Source organism: Photinus pyralis, unplaced genomic scaffold (assembly GCF_008802855.1).
Source record: "Photinus pyralis isolate 1611_PpyrPB1 unplaced genomic scaffold, Ppyr1.3 Ppyr1.4_LG1, whole genome shotgun sequence".
Lineage (NCBI taxonomy): Eukaryota > Metazoa > Arthropoda > Insecta > Coleoptera > Lampyridae > Photinus > Photinus pyralis.
The window spans coordinates 16,419,290-16,436,337 of NW_022170249.1; the positions used below are offsets into that span (position 1 = coordinate 16,419,290).

General features: G+C 36.8%; 6 protein-coding genes across 11 annotated transcripts in view; 2 read left to right on the forward strand and 4 right to left on the reverse strand.

Annotated features, from left to right (window-relative positions):
* The window catches only part of LOC116158618 (helicase SKI2W), a 7,740-nt gene extending 6,328 nt beyond the window's left edge, over positions 1 to 1,412 (reverse strand). The window contains exons 1-3 of the mRNA XM_031471430.1: positions 1,291 to 1,412; positions 1,049 to 1,234; positions 781 to 1,000 (exon numbers count right to left, since the gene is read on the reverse strand). Of these exons, the coding sequence (XP_031327290.1) occupies positions 781 to 1,000; positions 1,049 to 1,234; positions 1,291 to 1,293 (409 nt within the window). The 5' untranslated portion in view covers positions 1,294 to 1,412. The remainder of the gene's footprint in view (positions 1 to 780; positions 1,001 to 1,048; positions 1,235 to 1,290) is intronic.
* The window catches only part of LOC116158619 (lysosomal acid glucosylceramidase-like), a 24,735-nt gene extending 8,145 nt beyond the window's left edge, over positions 1 to 16,590 (forward strand). The window contains exons 1-8 of one of the 3 annotated variants that reach the window (XM_031471431.1): positions 6,875 to 7,005; positions 14,641 to 14,968; positions 15,016 to 15,169; positions 15,215 to 15,496; positions 15,538 to 15,651; positions 15,698 to 15,916; positions 15,965 to 16,242; positions 16,302 to 16,590. In XM_031471431.1, the coding sequence (XP_031327291.1) occupies positions 6,930 to 7,005; positions 14,641 to 14,968; positions 15,016 to 15,169; positions 15,215 to 15,496; positions 15,538 to 15,651; positions 15,698 to 15,916; positions 15,965 to 16,242; positions 16,302 to 16,404 (1,554 nt within the window). In that variant the 5' untranslated portion in view covers positions 6,875 to 6,929 and the 3' untranslated portion in view covers positions 16,405 to 16,590. Of the gene's footprint in view, positions 1 to 6,874; positions 7,006 to 12,469; positions 14,186 to 14,640; positions 14,969 to 15,015; positions 15,170 to 15,214; positions 15,497 to 15,537; positions 15,652 to 15,697; positions 15,917 to 15,964; positions 16,243 to 16,301 lie in introns of those variants that run through there. The other 2 variants (XM_031471432.1, XM_031471433.1) reach the window with 2 other exon arrangements.
* LOC116158624 (glycine-rich cell wall structural protein-like) lies at positions 2,118 to 4,037 on the forward strand. Its single transcript, XM_031471438.1, has 2 exons — positions 2,118 to 3,398; positions 3,450 to 4,037. Exons 1-2 carry the CDS (start codon positions 3,381 to 3,383, stop codon positions 3,939 to 3,941), a joined length of 510 nt encoding a protein of 169 aa, XP_031327298.1. The 5' UTR covers positions 2,118 to 3,380; the 3' UTR covers positions 3,942 to 4,037.
* On the reverse strand, positions 3,943 to 5,996 carry LOC116158620 (ubiquinone biosynthesis O-methyltransferase, mitochondrial-like). 4 transcript variants are annotated; one of them, XR_004142776.1, is made up of 6 exons: positions 5,775 to 5,996; positions 5,459 to 5,724; positions 4,999 to 5,403; positions 4,610 to 4,950; positions 4,284 to 4,551; positions 3,943 to 4,210 (listed from the first exon to the last, which is right to left on the reverse strand). XR_004142776.1 is itself a non-coding variant. In XM_031471435.1 (6 exons), the coding sequence occupies exons 1-4, from the start codon at positions 5,813 to 5,815 to the stop codon at positions 4,838 to 4,840; spliced, it is 825 nt and encodes a 274-aa protein (XP_031327295.1). In that variant the 5' UTR covers positions 5,816 to 5,992; the 3' UTR covers positions 3,943 to 4,210; positions 4,284 to 4,695; positions 4,748 to 4,837. The 4 variants fall into 4 exon arrangements, 2 of the variants coding, with proteins under 2 accessions (XP_031327295.1, XP_031327294.1); XR_004142777.1 differs by having other exon boundaries at positions 4,606 to 4,950; XM_031471435.1 differs by having other exon boundaries at positions 4,284 to 4,695; positions 4,748 to 4,950; positions 5,775 to 5,992.
* LOC116158623 (ubiquinone biosynthesis O-methyltransferase, mitochondrial-like) lies at positions 6,834 to 9,578 on the reverse strand. The gene is made up of 4 exons (XM_031471437.1): positions 9,443 to 9,578; positions 9,139 to 9,395; positions 8,690 to 9,094; positions 6,834 to 8,640 (listed from the first exon to the last, which is right to left on the reverse strand). Exons 1-4 carry the CDS (start codon positions 9,487 to 9,489, stop codon positions 8,528 to 8,530), a joined length of 822 nt encoding a protein of 273 aa, XP_031327297.1. The 5' UTR covers positions 9,490 to 9,578; the 3' UTR covers positions 6,834 to 8,527.
* LOC116158621 (ubiquinone biosynthesis O-methyltransferase, mitochondrial-like) lies at positions 10,557 to 12,471 on the reverse strand. The gene is made up of 4 exons (XM_031471436.1): positions 11,520 to 12,471; positions 11,205 to 11,464; positions 10,749 to 11,153; positions 10,557 to 10,701 (listed from the first exon to the last, which is right to left on the reverse strand). Exons 1-4 carry the CDS (start codon positions 11,564 to 11,566, stop codon positions 10,589 to 10,591), a joined length of 825 nt encoding a protein of 274 aa, XP_031327296.1. The 5' UTR covers positions 11,567 to 12,471; the 3' UTR covers positions 10,557 to 10,588.
* Positions 16,591 to 17,048: the final 458 nt, after the last annotated feature.

Here is a 17,048-nt window from a genome sequence, read left to right on the forward strand (position 1 = left end):
GTATAAAGAATTTATTCGAAACATTTTATGTTGTGGTAACAGATGGCGCTGTAATCGCAGAAACTAATTTAAATTTTGCAAATGTTAATGTTTATAAAAAGAAACATTTAGATTGCCATTTTAATATACAAATTTACTGCAATTAGTTTCTTACCATCACAAAAAACGTTTCGAATAAACTACTTAGAACAGTAGAATCAAGATATGGAATAAAAAATGTGGGTACCCATTTGAAACAACAAAGTTGCTCCCCCACCCCTCCCAAAAGTGGTGATTGGAGGATTCGATAGAGAACATGGGTAGACGCGCGGTCCAAACCATCCTGTATACTTTAACATATATCTATAAACATGACCACAATTGGGTACCTACATGCTTTTTTAGCGCATTTTCCAACTCATGTTGGAAGGTGCTATTATGGCCACTTTCTCCGTCCGTCCGTCAGAGGCCTTAACTACTCAAGATATTTAAAAGATTATTCTAGTAAAGACAAGCATATAAAAAGATAGGAGCGACATTCAATCCATAAGCACTCGTAGTGCATCTGGAGACTTGAACAGCCTATAGTTCAATTTAATCATTATGTTATAGATTTCTATTGAGCACTAACCAGCATGAAGTACCTAAAGAGAGGAACTACATTTTTAACAACAATCTTTAAACAATAGTAAGACTGAAAAGTATACATCTTAAATACGTTGTTCCCCAAAAGTGTATGGACATCATCTCACTATTCTATTTTTTATAATGCATATGTTACTATTAATGTAATACAATTACCATTTTTCGTTAATGCTTCTTTTTTTAAAGGTAAGCCCTCGGTGGGATCACTAAGACCTGCTGGCCAGAATGGAACATTAGAAATGCCACCCCATAGCGCCTCAGATGGCGGGGCCGGCTGACGAGTTAACAAAGTTGAGTTTCTTGATGTGCTGCCCACATTTTGAATTGGAACTTCACGAAATTCAATGATTTCACCTGTGTTCATATCACGTTGAACCTATGTTATAGTACATAAGCACTTTTTTAGAAGAAATCTGATAATTACCTTTAAGGTGGTTGACAAAGGTGAGAAATCATAGTGAAATAATTTCGTTGGGTCTGGTTTTCGGGGCCAAAATTCTTGATTTCTTTCATAATCGTGAATCGGAAGCCTTTCTGGTTTTGTTAGGTATTCCAATAACTCCTCATCAATTTCCGGTAAAATGGGTGGAGGCTCTATTACGGGCGGAGGCTGAAATAATAGTTTACATTAACTTAAATAAAGAAGCCAGTTATAAATTTAATAACCATAATATAAACAAACAAAATTGATTGTATAATTAAAATAATTGTAAGGTTAAAGGTTATGTTACTTTGCTTGGTAGGCACATTGAACCAAAAAAAGTTCAAATGTCCTATGTTAACAAATGAGGATGTGGCTGCTTTAGCGACATTTACAACAAGGAAGAGATATGAAGATATACAGGGTGTTCCTAAATATGATGTAAATATGGAAGGGGCTAATTCTTTGGCTTATTTTATGACCCAATGGTTCATATAAACATAACCGCTCAAAGATCATTTGCATTTATGATATCTCTTGTGTCATACGGCTGGACGTCGCAACCAAATTCCACCTTTAGGATGACTCTGCTTATATTATTTTTCCCGAGAATTACCAATTGTAAATATAGGGTAAGTCAACATTGCATTGTCGAATGCGTGATCTCCAAGATCGCCACAAACTTCAATTGGATTAATATATAACGTCTTTTAAACCTATGGTTATTACTACAAAATTGATTGTAACACACTATACCGTATTATTGCCTTCAGTCAAGGGTTGGAACCGGTACCCAAAAGAACCAGTACCAGAACCGATTGCCTTTATAAGCTCTTCACTTGGAACCGGAACCGTTATCTAAGAAGTTATGATAACCGGAACCGATACCGGTACCGTTATTATTAGTTTCAAAGAACCGGTATTTTTCGGTTCTCTCTCTTTTGTATGTAGAGTAGACACGTGGCGCTTTGCGAGAGGAAAATACGTTTTATATTGTTGCTCTTAGAATTTGCTTCTAAAGCGTTGGAGTTAAGAACTTAGATTTACCATTATTCAATTTGTTAATATAGGTAGCAAACGAAAAGCATCTAGAGAATTCTAGAGTCAGCATATCATACGGAATATCCGCTGTCATTCCGTATCGCCAGTAACTGATCCTTTATCAACTTGATGGCCAAGAATAAAATCTTGTCTCCTAAATTACATTCAAAGTGGTTTTGCTACTTGCAAGGAATTTCAAAACCAAAAACCCAAATTTTAACTTAGAGCTGCCCACTAATTTCTATCAACTTAACCATAATACTAAACAAATATAAAATATTTTAGAATGACCGAAAATAAATCAAAAACTGTAAGATGGTTGAAGAGTGTATGAGGAAACCAATATAGAAACTATTGCTGAAGAAAAGGAAAGTAAACAAATACAGCCAGTTGACAGAGATGAAACGAACGCGTAAGCTAAAATACGTTCAATTAAACCTAATAAATATAAGTTCATGTGGATAATGCGCGTTTTGAATTTGTAGAAGAGAGGGGAGGGGGGGACTTAAACCTCTATATTGATGTGCACTGGGCCGCGGAAAGTAATTATGGTATAACATTAAAAGTCATTTATAAGTCTAAGTCACATGCGCTGTGACAAAATCAACCCAAAATTGTCATTTGGGTTGGAAAAGCTTTCTTGCCGAATGAGTACCTACATCTATGCATATTTAAGTGCAATGTGTATTTTGAAGTTAAATGGCTTTTCCCGTTATGATCAAGATATACCTAAATCATTATTTATGCACTTTTATTACGTTAGGAAGAAGACCAGTAGCGTTATCTTGATGGCCAAAACACGAATTTCACGAATATTTTACCCTGAAAATTGCAATAGAATGTACCGCAAAAAAGGAAAAAAATGAGCCGGATTAAAAGTCTGGTTCCGAATGGCAAAAAATTCCCCAACTGAAAATCGTATGCGATTTTTCGCATCTTGTTTGCAATGTAACACACTTCCGCTGAAAATAACCCATCTTCTGTATCATCGTTACCAAACAATTATAACACTTTTTCGATCAGTTTCCGAACCATTTAGGTGCAAGATGTACGATATATGACAAAAAATAGAAGTCTGAAATATCTGAGGAATTTCAATAAATTATTCCCAATCTCAGACCATTCACCTGAACGAGATCGAGAACTTGAACTATAAAATTGTTATCTTTTTTATCCCAGTTCAAAACACGTTTGCTTTGCAAGACTTGTTTAGTAGGAACACCCGCCGTTTGGAAGAAGCTATAAATGTTGATGTTCTTCAGATAAAAAATTAGTTTCTGTTTTCGCGGTGAAAATGTTTCGCTATGCTTGGGTAAGTATTTAGAAGTACTTACAGGACCGAAACAACTTTTTCAATTTTCAGATAGTCATCATTTTAATCGTGCTACCCAATTTAAATTACGCCGAAGTCGGTAAAGATAAAGAGAAGGAGGAGTACGCCGAGTCTGATAAGGTAAACCATGAGGTAGATCTTTTCAACCGCCCCGGCCAGTATCCCGGAGGTGGTAATTATCCACCGGGCGGGGGCGGTCCTGCACAATTTCCTGGTGGCGGGAGTGCTGGATATTATCCTGGAGGAGGTGGCGGCGGAGGGGGATTTTATCCCGGCCCAGGAGGGGGTGGAAACTATCCGGGAGGTGGTCCTCCAGGTGGGGGATTTTTCCCAGGTGGCGGTGGACATCCTGGTGGAGCTCCTTATCCGGGCGGCGGTCCCTATCCTGGCGGTCCTTATCCTGGAGGTGGTGAATACGGTTGTTATTGCCCGTGTGCTGATGGTCACTACCCCGGCGCGGGGCAGAAGCCACCCGGAGGTAACAGACCAGGTGGAAATCGACCGGGCATACAAGGGCGTTAAATCATGCTAAAGCGAATTTTATTGTGCTAAATTGTAAACATTGTGATTCAATTTGGTATATGTAGTGTAGGTATAATAAAAAGTTACTATCCCGAATTGTTATTCTGCTTCTGACCGTTTCCATTGGCATTGCTATTTCCGTGAGAATTTCCAGCGTGTTCTTCTGAGGAATCGGTGGAATCGGAATCCTCTCCAGAGTGATTCTTAGGCTTTGATTCAGCGGGAAGAGTGAAGGCAACGTTGATGACCATCATCATAAGTAACGCAACCTAATAGCACCAGATATTGAGACACTTTCCAGCGAGAACATGTAATAAGTAAAAATCTTGCACCAAAACTTACCATATATGGAGACATTATAACTGGTTATTTGTTGTAGGTATGCAATGGGATTAACTGACCACATTCTCAAAAAATGATCCTTTTATACCTACGCCTGTAATTACCTGTCATGTTTACAACAAATTACGTTTTGTTAATTTGTTCCAGTGATTAATCGATATAAGCACGTCCTTAATTTTGGTGACAATTTATTATGCTGTTTTGGCAGTGTCATTCTTTGTACGGAAATGTTTAAGCTAATTAATTCAGCGCGACCGTTTTGTCGTTTCTTAAAAATTTAACGTGGAAAAATGCGTATGTTGTAAAATAATAGAATATGTACCTACTTTATTTGCAATAGGGATATACCATATACATTTCTGTTTTTTCAGAATAGGTACTTGTTCTCAGTATTCACGGGAAGGGATCGAGTCTATAGTTAAATGTTTAATTATTTTCTGCTCTCAAAATTTGATTCTTCTTACTATGTTGTTTGGATATATTAAGCCAACATTATACCTACTATTCTTGTGTTTGATTTCGAAATGTGGTTGGTATACCTTAGCAAGCAAAAATTAATCTTTAATAGCGTGCACAGCGTAATGAATTGCCGTTGTTTTGATCCAATACCAATCATTATTCAGATAGTTGTACACCATTCCTCGAACAGTACCAATTCTGCATTTATCTAAGGAAATATCAAATTTTTGCTAGAACTCAACTCCTAATTGCTTACTATTTTCGAGAATCGTTCGTAGTCGCTGGTATGGTACAAGGTTGCGGTACTGATGGGTTCCTAATGGTATTTGTCTAAACACTCTTTCTGCAAGCACGATATTATGCAACCAAGCAAGTAGTGTCTGGTTGATAGTAGTTACAAAAAGGGAACCTCCAGGTTTTAAACAACGGATACAGCTCTCCAAGAAAACTTCCAATTCACAAATATGTTCCACTACTTGTGACGTAATTACCGCATCAAATTTGTTTTTGTTTTCTTTCGAAAATTCCTCAATCGTAACTGGCCAATAGTTTATATTGCGGGGTACATTATGAGTTTTGGCAATTTCTATTAAATCCTTCGCCGGATCAATACCGGTTACCGAAGCGCCTGATTTCATTAATGCCTCCGCTAGAATCCCACCTAAAATACAATGAAGGAAATTCCGCGGTTAATTAACATTACGAAAAAAACATACCTCCACATCCTGCATCTAATATTTTTATGTTAGCGAAAGGTTTTGGCGTTTGTTTAAGAATCACGTCCCTATGAACAAGTCCTGAGTTAACCAAGCCATCTTGAACAAAAGGAACTCTTAGTTTGTTCATCGAGTGAAGAGGCTTCATCGCGCCAGCCTCATCCCACCATTGTTCTTGCAAGCGACTAAAGTGATTTACTTGGCTTTCAATAATTGTTGATTTGTTACTGTACGCTTTGGATATTGTTCTCATAAATGAAATACCACTAAAATTGATATTAAGACAGCAGTAGTGTAAAATATGCAGTCCGGTTACCCTGTCCCAGAGTATTTCTGCATGACATTGATGAATAACATACCAACAGATATTTGTTATTGGATGTGTACTAATTTTTAATAATATCTAACCTGTAACAGTAGACTGCTTCTCAATTTCTGCCAAACGGACTTTATTTACCCAGATAAGTACACTATAATAAAAACATATCTGAGTTTAATCATATTATGTACTCGTACTTTGAGTAACTTGGTACGTTAATTCAGAAACAAACACAGAAAAGGTCAAATAATGATATATTTCAAAATGATAACAAAACATCTAATTAATTAATTAACCGTTAAGTTAACCCAAGTGATAAGTTTGAAATATCGATTGCACAAGAAATGTCTCCATTTTCAAATACTCTCAATAATAGCAGTAGTTTCTTTTTCTATTGCAGAGCACTTCTTCTCACTTTCACTCGTGTTTGATCGAAGCTTCATTTACTGTTTCACTTTTGTTATTGTGATGTCTTGCATATATTTGGAAAAATAGCTTTCTCTCTAATATTTATCCTTTTATCCTTCACACGTGGGCATCGCCATCTTCATAATACACGAGGGTTGCCTGTTATGATGTGAGATTTAATTATACTAAAAACTTTAGCAAACGACGATATAGATATTGCTATTGTTTTTCGAAGTATTCACCATAACTTCTGCATTCTTTCGAACCAACCTGTGCAAAACAGTAATTCCAGTCTGAAGTTGGAGAACTAAAACTTTGTAAGCTTGTTCTGGTGACTGGAAACGTTTTCCACGCAACTGTTTCTTGATTCTTGGAGAAGTAAGAAAGTCATTAGGTCTCAGATCGCGAGAATATGGTGGATGATCACGATTTTTTTACAATTATCCGAGACGTCAAATTCTTCAGTTTCAATTCTGTGCATTGAGCGAAGTGATTATTCCGATTTCGACGGTGACTATATGTGAGTATGTACCACGAAGGTAAGTCCTCGTAGCGGATCAGGATGAAGAAGACATATGGGAAGATACAACGCCTATTCTCGAAGAGAATACCTTGAAAAGGTCTGCTAGGACAACGAAAGGACAACTGATGCCTGCTCGATAAGCTTGTGCAGCAGAAACTGGAGTTCAGGAGGAGCCATGGACGTTGAAGGAGGCACTGTCTGGACCCAACTGCGACAAGTGAATGAAGGTCATGCTAGACTCTACCCGTAGTTGCGACCCATGGGAGTGCCCCGCCACGAAAACGTGCTTTTTGGTGTGTAAGTAGATTTTTAAACTCAAGCGAAACACGGGTCATGAGGTAATACGGTTCAAGGCGCGACTAGTAGCTCCAAAATAATTGCCGATAGTTTAAATTTGGCGCTTAAAGATTTTAGTGATTTTTACTTATGGCAGTGGCAAACATGTTTAGAAGGTGATTTATTTATGCAGTAATCACCAAACTTTGTGGCGTTTTTTATGTGAATTTTTATTTTCTTATCTTCGTACAGTGATCCATGCGTTTCAAAGTTCAAGTTATAATTACAAACTTATCGCACAATACGTCGCACAAAATTTTGCACGAAGAAACCGGAATGTTTACATACAGTTTCGATGCCGTTCATTTATGGGAATAGGTTGAACCTTAGAGAAGGAAAGAACCTTAGAGAAGGTCTTTCATAGTCTAAGGGTTGAACTATCGCACCAGGACCGGATTTAGCATTGGGCCATGTGGGCCCGGGCCCATAGCAGCACATTTGTAGGGGCGGTAAAAAAACAAATTTGGGCAATAATTCTACAGCACTATAGTAGAAAAATAACATAACCTCTTAAGTAATTGAAGTTGGAATGTTACGCACACTCTTACCAACTTAAAGGTAATTATGAAATACGGAGAAACATAATCTCACATTTCGACGAAATTATGTGAACTTTGTATTAAGATTGTGGAAAATTTAGGGCTTCTTCCGCAATTTTTTGTTGAAAACGCTTAATTAAGGTGTCCTCTAGCCATATTTATCAGTTTCTCGATCGTACCTGGGGTGACTTGATAACGTTACGTAACCGTTAGATTCTCTGAATGCTCTGAAACACTATTCAGTGGTTACATTTACATGTTTATATATTGGATTACAGTGTTTAAACTGTAAAATAAACTTGAAATAGGTACGTTAGGTATTTGAAATTGGTGTCTTTTATTTGTTTTATTATTATTATTATCCCTCTTTTGTTTTGGGCCCTCAACAGGCATGCGCCCAATTACAGAGTGACCCGCATAATGCTATTTTATTGTATACTACCATTGAATAAATGGTTTTTATTCAATGATACTATCTAAGCAAATTATGAGAAAGAAAAACCTTTTTCTGTAAAGAGTAAACAATAACTTTGGTTGGGGTATAAAATGCTTATAATTGGAAGGGGAGGGGGGCGATTTCTAGGGGCCCATAGGTACAAAATATGTAAATCCGGCCCTGCATGTGGCAACTGAAAAGAACTCTATGGTGATCGCTTAATTAGCCTAACTATCCCTCGGACAATATTGCAATAAATATTTGAATACATGAAGGGATATAGGATATAGGGATATCTATATAGTTACCTACTTAATAAAAAATTCATAGGTATGGATACACAATCGATAAATGTAATTATGTAACCCTTCTGATGAAAATAGTTCTATAAAATTTGGTGGAAAGATATTCGAAAATGGATTTTCTGTTACTATATGAAAATTGCACGTGTTGCGTTGCGCGATATGTGGTACGTGTATGGTTTTCAATATTTCTTTGTAGATAACAATTAATTTTTAATAGCGTGCACAGCGTAATGGGTTGCCGTTGTTTTGATCCAATACCAATCATTATTCAAAAAGTTGTACACCATTCCTCTACCTGTACCAATTCTGCATTTATCTAAGGAAAATATCAAATATTAGCTAGTAACCAACTGCTAGTTGCTTACTATTTTCCAGAATCGTTAGTAGTCGCTGGTATGGAACAATGTTGCGGTACTGATGAGTTCCTAATGGTATTTGTCTAAACAGAATTTCTGAAAGCACTATAACATGAAACCACGCAAGTAATGTCTGATTGATAGTGGTAATAAAAAGGGAACCTCCAGGTTTTAAACAACTTATACAACTCTCCAAGAAAACTTCCAATTCACAAACATGTTCTATCACTTCCGAAGTGATAACTGCATCAAACTTGCCTTTGTTTTCTATTGAGAATTCTTCAATCGTAACTGAGTAATAGTTTATATTACGAGATACATTATGATTCTTGGCTATTTCTATTAATTCCTTTGATGGATCAATGCCAGTTACCGTACCACCTGACCTCATTAACGCCTCCGCTAGAATCCCACCTAAAACGGAATGAAACGAATTCCTACCATAGAAAAACACGTACCTCCGCATCCTGCATCTAATATTTCAATGTTAGCGAGCAGGTCTGGGTTTTGTTTAAGAAGCAAGTTTTTGTGAACAACTCCTGAGTTAACCAAGCCATCCCAAACAAATGGAACTCTTAGTTTGTTCAGAGAGTGAAGTGGTTTCGCGGCGCCGTTCTTATTCCACCATTGTTCTTGTAACTGATTAAAGTGATTTACTTGGCTTTCAATAATTGTCGACTTTTTACTGTACATTACTCTTATAAATGATGCAACACTAAAGCGATCTAATCATAATTGCTTCTCAATTTTCAATCTGCTTACCCTTTTTTGTAACATTTCTGAATCACCCTTCTGGTATTGACGAACATACCTATTTTACAGTTTTAACAGTTATTATTATATTATAGGTAGACAATTCTTTAATGATAATACATTAATAAATATATATCTTATCAATTCCCATAATTTTATCATTGGTCGATCCACTCAATAATCTCCTTTATCCTTTCCTAATCAAACAACCAAATGTCAAAGGTGAAGCTGGTGGATGTGGATATCAACTGGCCAGAGTCATTAATATCCAATTGTTTTAAATAAGGAACCTGTGTCAATTAGATGTAGTAGGGGATGCCTAATAGATTTCTGACGCACTCGAATAAATCCTGTTTTCAACCCTTACGTACAGTCTTCCCCAACATGCAAACCGGCAGATTAACAACATACACTATCAATATCTGACGCGCTTGAGTATTTTTTTCTACATTATTAAAATAGTGTAGCCGCGCCCCCCTCCGGTGGAGGGATGTACCTAATATAACTTTTTGTCATTCTACAATCTAATCTACAAAGTTCAATAAATCCCTACGACGCTGGAGTAAATCCCAATTTAGCGTCGTGGGCTCCGCTATTAACTAACTAGCTAAATCACCTATTAATTTACAGTCCATTTGAACTTTTCCTGACACCCATATTAATTGTCAATGATCGGTTTTGGAATATTCACCCGTATTATATAGTACGTGGGACCTTCTATTAAGTAACCAACCACGTTATTAGTATCGTTAATTGCCACGGCTTCGTCAGAATAGGGATGGAGGGAACGGAGTGGTCCAAAAATAAACATTACATTACTTAGCACCAAACTATCTACATAGGTACAAATGAAATGACCATGAATCACTGAATTACCTATATAAAACAAAAGTAGGAAACCAGTAGTACCTGCAGTAAATATAACGTAACGGGATACCAAAATTTTAAATATAAATGCAAATATTTAACATCGTAAAATTGAATTAAAAAATAGAATATTTAATTTGTAATTCTTCTACGAAATTTGGCGGAAGGATATGCGAAAATTAATTCTTATTATACAGGGTGGTGACTTGCGTAACGCATCATAGGGATTTCAATGTAAAATTCATAACATGCGATTATTGGCCCCCCAAATTATTTTTTAGGTAACAATTAATTTTTAATAGCGTGCACAGCGTAATTAATTGCCGTTGTTTTGGTCCAATACCAATCATTATTCAGATAGTTGTACACCATTCCTCGAACTGTACCAATTCTGCAGTTATCTAAGAAAAATATCAAATATTTGCTATATAAACTGCTAGTGGCTTACTATTTTCCAGAATCGTTAGTAGTCGCTGGAGTGGAACAAGGTTGCGGTACTGATGGGTTCCTAATGGTATCTGTCTAAACAATATTTCTGCAAGCACGATAATATGCAACCAAGCAAGTAGTGTCTGGTTGATAGTAGTTACAAAAAGGGAACCTCCAGGCTTTAAACAACGGATACAGTTCTCCAAGAAAACTTCCACTTCACAAACATGTTCTATCACTTCTGAAGTAATCACTGCATCCAATTTGTTTTCGTTCTCTTTTGAGAATTCTTCAATTGTAACTGAGTAATAGTTTATGTTTCGTGATATATTATGTTGCTTGGCTATTTCTAGTAATTCCTTTGCGGGATCAATTCCAGTTACCGTACCACCTGATCTCATTAACGCCTCCGCTAGAATCCCACCTAAAACGTAATAACACGAATTGCGCAGGTACCATTAGAAAAAAACCGTACCTCCACACCCTGCATCCAATATTTCTAAGTTAGCGAGAGGTTGTGGGTTTTCGTTAAGAAGCAAGTCCTTGTGAACCACTCCTGTGTTAACCAAGCCGTCCCAAACGAAAGGAACTCTTAGTTTATTTAAAGAGTGAAGAGGCTTTATGGGGCCGTTCTCATCCCACCATTGTTCTTGTAACTGTTTAAAATGGTTTACTTGGCTTTCAATAATTGTCGACTTTTTACTATACATTGCTCTCGTAAATGATGATGCAACACTAAAATGGTATAATCATGATGTACTGTTCGATTCTCAATTTGCAATCCTCTTACCTAGTTTTGGCGCATTTCTGGATCACCCTTCTGGTATTGACGAACATACTTATTTCACAATTTTACCGCAGTTGTTATTATATTGTAAGTAGGCAGACAAGTTTGTAATGATAGTACATTAATAAGGTTCTTATCAATTCCCATGCTTTTATCATTATCCGTTGCACTTAAAAATCTCCTTTACCTTTTCCTAATCAAACAACCACAATTAATAATAATAAACGTGTAAACAAATATAGAAAACGAGCTCCTGGGTACCTATGGCTATAGTATGTGCAAAACCAAATTTTGAACCTATTTTGCTTTTATTTAAAGTGTATAATATGTATAAAATTTCTGAACATTATCCATCGTTCCTCTAAATCTGGTTGAGTGATATCAAAGATTAAGAAAATCGGATCTCAAAGCCTTCCCCATAAATTTATTGTTGTACTATTACAACACGACTATAGTTTCGGCGATAATCGCCATCATCAGGTGAAATTAATTATTATTGAAGGAAGGTGTTGTTGTAAAGGTTAAACATTGAAGACGGATTGAAAATGAAAAGAATAGATGGTCCTGAAGTTACCTACATTTTTTTGTCGGCAGACCCGAATATTGAAACGCCAAAATTAAGGGCTCTTAAACCGGAGAGGTTGGCCTCATTAAAGACGACCATCCGGACAATTATTGACTAATTAAAGAAGGCACTTTTGAAATTTTTTGACACATTGAAGATGGAATGTGTTGAAACTTAAATTTTACGACACAGACAAATATTTAAATGCACCATTTAAGGACTCTAAAACCGAAGATTCACCGTCCGATTGGTTGTCTTTAATTAGGCCACACTGAAGACTGTTTTTCTTTGTTACCTATACCGTAAAAGTAGTCAATCCGTTTCACGTTCTCTCACAACAGAGGGACGACAGAATCCTGCGAAAGTTTTCTTATTTGATCAGTTATCACGGGCGTTATACTTTTTTAAAGTGCTCATTCAATGGTATAGCTAAGACCATCTAAAGTCTTTTAATTTTTAAACTTCTTTAAAAGTTAGTTTTATGGAGTTTTCTTGAGTTTTTAAGGGTTCCGAAAAGATTTATTGGGCTTTAAGAATATTCAAGCCGTCACAAAATCTTTCGCTCTAAATGATTTCCATAGCTCTTTAATACCTTTAGAGTCTCTAACAAGCTTGCCTTCGATAGTCCTTAAAAGTATATATGTTTTCTAATTTTATAATTTATTTTTATTTATTATATAATTTTTTGAAATTAACATGGTTTAATGTCAATGCTGCGTGACGTGTGTAAAAAAATACCGTTACATTTTATTGTTTTCATTTTTGGAGTAAATGTTTGCTCTATTTATGTTTATGTTTTGATTATATGGTCTTGTGCCGAAGTTAAATTTATATATTTGGTCATTTATTTAAATATGTGGAAATTATTGAATTCTTTGATATTTGTATGGTCGTTGTTTGTAACTAGTCTTGTCACAGGAATGGGAAATACTGTAACCAAATTATTTACTACATCTATCTTAGGCGTTTCATCACGTGCTACATTTTGATTTCAAATTTAAGCGGGACCTGGTTAGCTTTTGGCAAAGAGGGTACTCTTTGCTTTTGGAGAGAATGGCCAATCCGGTGGCCATTTTTTTAAACGTTACCGTATTGATTGTATTTCCCTGTGGCTGTAGTGTGAAGTTAGCGTAGAATCTGGGGGTTAAGTACACTATAACCCCAACCAAAAAAGGAAGTAAAAAGATTACTCCTTCAAGGCTTCAAACGATACGTTTTCTCCTCCTGTCAGACGTATTTATTAGGTATCCCTCTCTTGTTCTGGGCCCTCAACACTCAACAGGCTTTCGCCCAATTACAGAGTGACCCGCATAATGCTTGAGTTGTTGAACGATGTCAATACGAACCTGCACCTTAAAAAAGTTCATTTGGACTTAGATGCCCTAGGCGAGAATAGAGAAGGAAAGGTAGAATTTGAAATAAGAAACACAAACACTTCAGAGTAAATCATTATATGGTTTGATAATCGATACTCTTCAGTCTTCTACAGTAGATCAAAAGATGGGTCTCAGAGGTCAGGGCGCTGGAGGGGTTAAATCCGCCTCTGTGGAAAAGCCTTGTCTTGATCTTGTATACTGCACAAACTACACAAAACTCGGCAAAATGCGAAACAAGAGTGAAACACTTCGTACTACTAAGCATCAGTTGGTAACCCATGATAACGATTATCTTAAATTGGCACTTAACGTTTAACGATACATGTTCACTTTACGTTAATTCATCTGATTTAACAGGGTTGGTAGATCTAGATATTGATACAATTACATTTGTTTCTATGGTAATTTCAACCAAGCCTGTTACACTATCGTCAATCTCCTATAATTCTCACGTTAGGTACATAGATAAATCAATAACGTTTCGGCAATCTTCCTCCCTTCCATTAACCCCATTGTAGTTTACAAATTTCGCGATGAAATACTTTTGAGCCAGTCTGTCTCCATGCTGTATCATAAACTCCAGTGACCACTTAACACATTACTTATCTAATCATTGTGCTGTGTTCTTTATAAAAGCCAATTTAAAAGGCAATCAATTTATTTCGAGTGCCAATAGGCTCTTCGCAAAATGAAATTTGCAATCATTCTTGCTTTTCTTCACTTTTGCGGTAAGTATATGTACGTTATGTATTTGAAGTAAACTTTGATACACTTGGTAATTTTGCAATTAGGGTTTAACAAGGTCATTTATGATTAATAGCAAATTTTTCATGTTTAAGAAAAGAGTAGCTATGTGAGCACTTCGTTCATGGACTCTGCCTGCTCCCAATTTACTGCTATACTGTTCTCCAGTGCCGCAAGCAAAAATGCTAGTCATGGGTGGGGTGGGGGTGGGGACTGGGTTATATGGACAACGGGTCAAATATCAATTTGCATTGGTCTGGGCGCTGAAAGCAATACATATACTACGATTTGATAGACAAACTGGAGCTGGGCTGCAGCCCCCCCTCCCCCCCCCCCCCCGACCCCCATTTTCTAAACAGTTAAATTAAGCTTCAACGACAAAATATATTTGGAAGACCAATCAAAAATGTTTAAGGTTAGTTTAATTATTTGTTTCTAGATGTATTGGCCAATCAATGCGCTCCGCGTAGTTACGGTTATAGCAGCGTAGTATGTGTATGCAACGCATCTTATTGCGACAACTTTCCTCCAAATACAAAACCACAGGACAGTAGCTATTTTGTGTACACTACCACAGAAGGTGGTCTCAGATTGCTAAGACAAAGCTACCATTTTCATGCATACGAAAGAAATAGTACAGATACAATCATCACCATTGATTCTTCAAAACGACATCAAACGATAATCGGCTGGGGTGGCGCATTCACTGATTCAACAGGAATTAACATCAACTCCCTAAGTGAACCGGCGGCAGCAACACTTCTTAGGTTAATTAAATTAATTAAAATTAGCATCTCATTCGTAAACGTTACAGGGCGTACTATTCTGACAATGGTCTTCAATATAACATGGGCCGTGTTCCGATTGGAGGTACCGACTTCTCGACACACGGCTACTCTTATAACGATGGCGAGGAAGATCCCAAACTGCTGCGTTTCAATCTAACGGCCGAAGACTTTAGCTACAAAGTATATGCACAATTCCTACGTACAGTTTTTGAACGTTGCTTTCAGATACCTCTAATTAAACAAGCCCAGGCGCTTGTTAAAGGCGAATTAAAGTTGCTAGCCTCGGCGTGGACTGCTCCAAAGTGGATGAAGCGCAATGGAATGTATACAGGGCCTGATTTCTTAAAAGACGAAATGTACCAAGCGTGGGCGAACTACTTTGTCAAGTTTTTGCGTGCCTACGCCACGGAAAAGATTAACTTTTGGGGCTTGACAACAGGAAACGAACCGTCAACTGGGCTTATTCCATCTAAGATTAACTCAGTAGGCTGGCTTCCTGGGTCAATGGTAGGTGCGGTAAATAATTCATTAATTAACGCGCATTTAAGGGCACCTTTATTGCGGAAAATCTTGGTCCCACTATTCGCAAGTCGGAATTCGCATCCATCAAATTGTTAACAATTGATGATCAATTATTTATGTTCCCCAAGATGATTGAGATGGTAAGTTTGCTTTTCAATTGATGGGCTTTAATAATAGAGCTTGCAGATATTTAAAAATGAAAAGGCTAAAGACTATATAGATGGTTTTGGGCTGCACTATTATTGGAACTGGTTGCCCAGAACCTGGCTAAAGGAAACTCACGATCAATATCCAGAAAAATTCATTTTGGCGACAGAATCTTGTGAAGGTGTCGGAATTGATCAACCGCACGTTAAATTAGGCGATTGGAAGCGAGCCGAAAACTACGCGTCTGACATTATTAAGGTAACTAGGGTGCATTCGTTTGTCACCTCCACTATCACTAAACTTTAGGATCTGAACAACTGGGTAACTGGATGGATAGATTGGAACATGGCACTTGATTTAACTGGTGGGCCAACTTATATTGACAACAATGTGGACGCGCCTATCATAGTTAACTCTACAGCCGGAGAATTTTACAAACAGCCCATGTATTACGCTCTGGCACACTTCAGCAAATTTCTACCCGAGGGTTCCCAAAGAATCTCATTCACTCAAACTACAAATGATATACTTGTTACTAGTTTTATTAGACCGGATGGCGCAGTTGTTGTCACTATTCTAAACCCGTAAGTGGAACATTACCTAATACCAAAACGTACAAAAAAAATGTCTCAATACATTACAGAAATCTACATGATGCGCCTATCAGAATTCGGCCAGTTGACAACAAACATGCAGAAGTTCGAGCAAATATACCGACTAAATCAATTGTCACTATAGTATACTAAGAGGATGATACTGTTGAACTCTCAAGAAAAATAACTAAAGTTCACAAACCTTCTCATTGTTGACAATGGTTTTGTTGGATAAGACAATCACACATTTTTAATTTAATTTACATGAATGTAGAGTGTGTACGGTACTACTTTTATGAAGAGTGTTCTAATTTTGAAATATAAAGTTCGTTATCCATTTTCGTGAATAATTACTCAATAGGTTTACCATACCTCTTCCGGACCTTTCCGCAATATTTGGATCTACTCTACACTCCAATTGTCCGCGTATGAAATTAAATAAGTTTTTTCCAACAGCAACTTGAGACTTTACTCATTACTTACTTACACACCGATGGAATGTCGTTTATTTCATTTCATTTAAACTCTTGCACCTAACCCTGAGGAGCTCGTCTGAAAACCCTGTCGGCTTATATGAATTGACATGATAACGATAACGATAGGAAGAATAAAAATTAGTTATGAAGAAAAAGATTTAAAGAAAATTTTAAGAAGAAACAAATGTTTTAAGATAAGCAAGTGGCATAGACAAGATGGAATCTTATGAATTGGAAGAAAAAAGAAGAAAATATAATATTGTGAAAGAGGTTGAAGTGAAGTGTATACCTACTATAGTTTATTTTGTATAGTGAAGTTTA

Coding starts and splice junctions, on each gene's coding strand:
- LOC116158623 (XM_031471437.1), bottom strand. CDS start 9,489: ATGTTCGTCAATACCAGAAGGGTGATTCAGAAATGTTACAAAAAAGG. Junction 9,396..9,442: donor CAGAAATGTTACAAAAAAGG/GTAAGCAGATTG, acceptor AGATCGCTTTAG/TGTTGCATCATTTATAAGAG. Junction 9,095..9,138: donor ATTAGATGCAGGATGCGGAG/GTACGTGTTTTT, acceptor ATTCCGTTTTAG/GTGGGATTCTAGCGGAGGCG.
- LOC116158621 (XM_031471436.1), bottom strand. CDS start 11,566: ATGTTCGTCAATACCAGAAGGGTGATCCAGAAATGCGCCAAAACTAG. Junction 11,465..11,519: donor CAGAAATGCGCCAAAACTAG/GTAAGAGGATTG, acceptor ATACCATTTTAG/TGTTGCATCATCATTTACGA. Junction 11,154..11,204: donor ATTGGATGCAGGGTGTGGAG/GTACGGTTTTTT, acceptor ATTACGTTTTAG/GTGGGATTCTAGCGGAGGCG.
- LOC116158620 (XM_031471435.1), bottom strand. CDS start 5,815: ATGTTATTCATCAATGTCATGCAGAAATACTCTGGGACAGG. Junction 5,404..5,458: donor ATTAGATGCAGGATGTGGAG/GTATGTTTTTTT, acceptor ATTGTATTTTAG/GTGGGATTCTAGCGGAGGCA. Junction 4,951..4,998: donor ACGAACGATTCTCGAAAATA/GTAAGCAATTAG, acceptor ATATTTCCTTAG/ATAAATGCAGAATTGGTACT.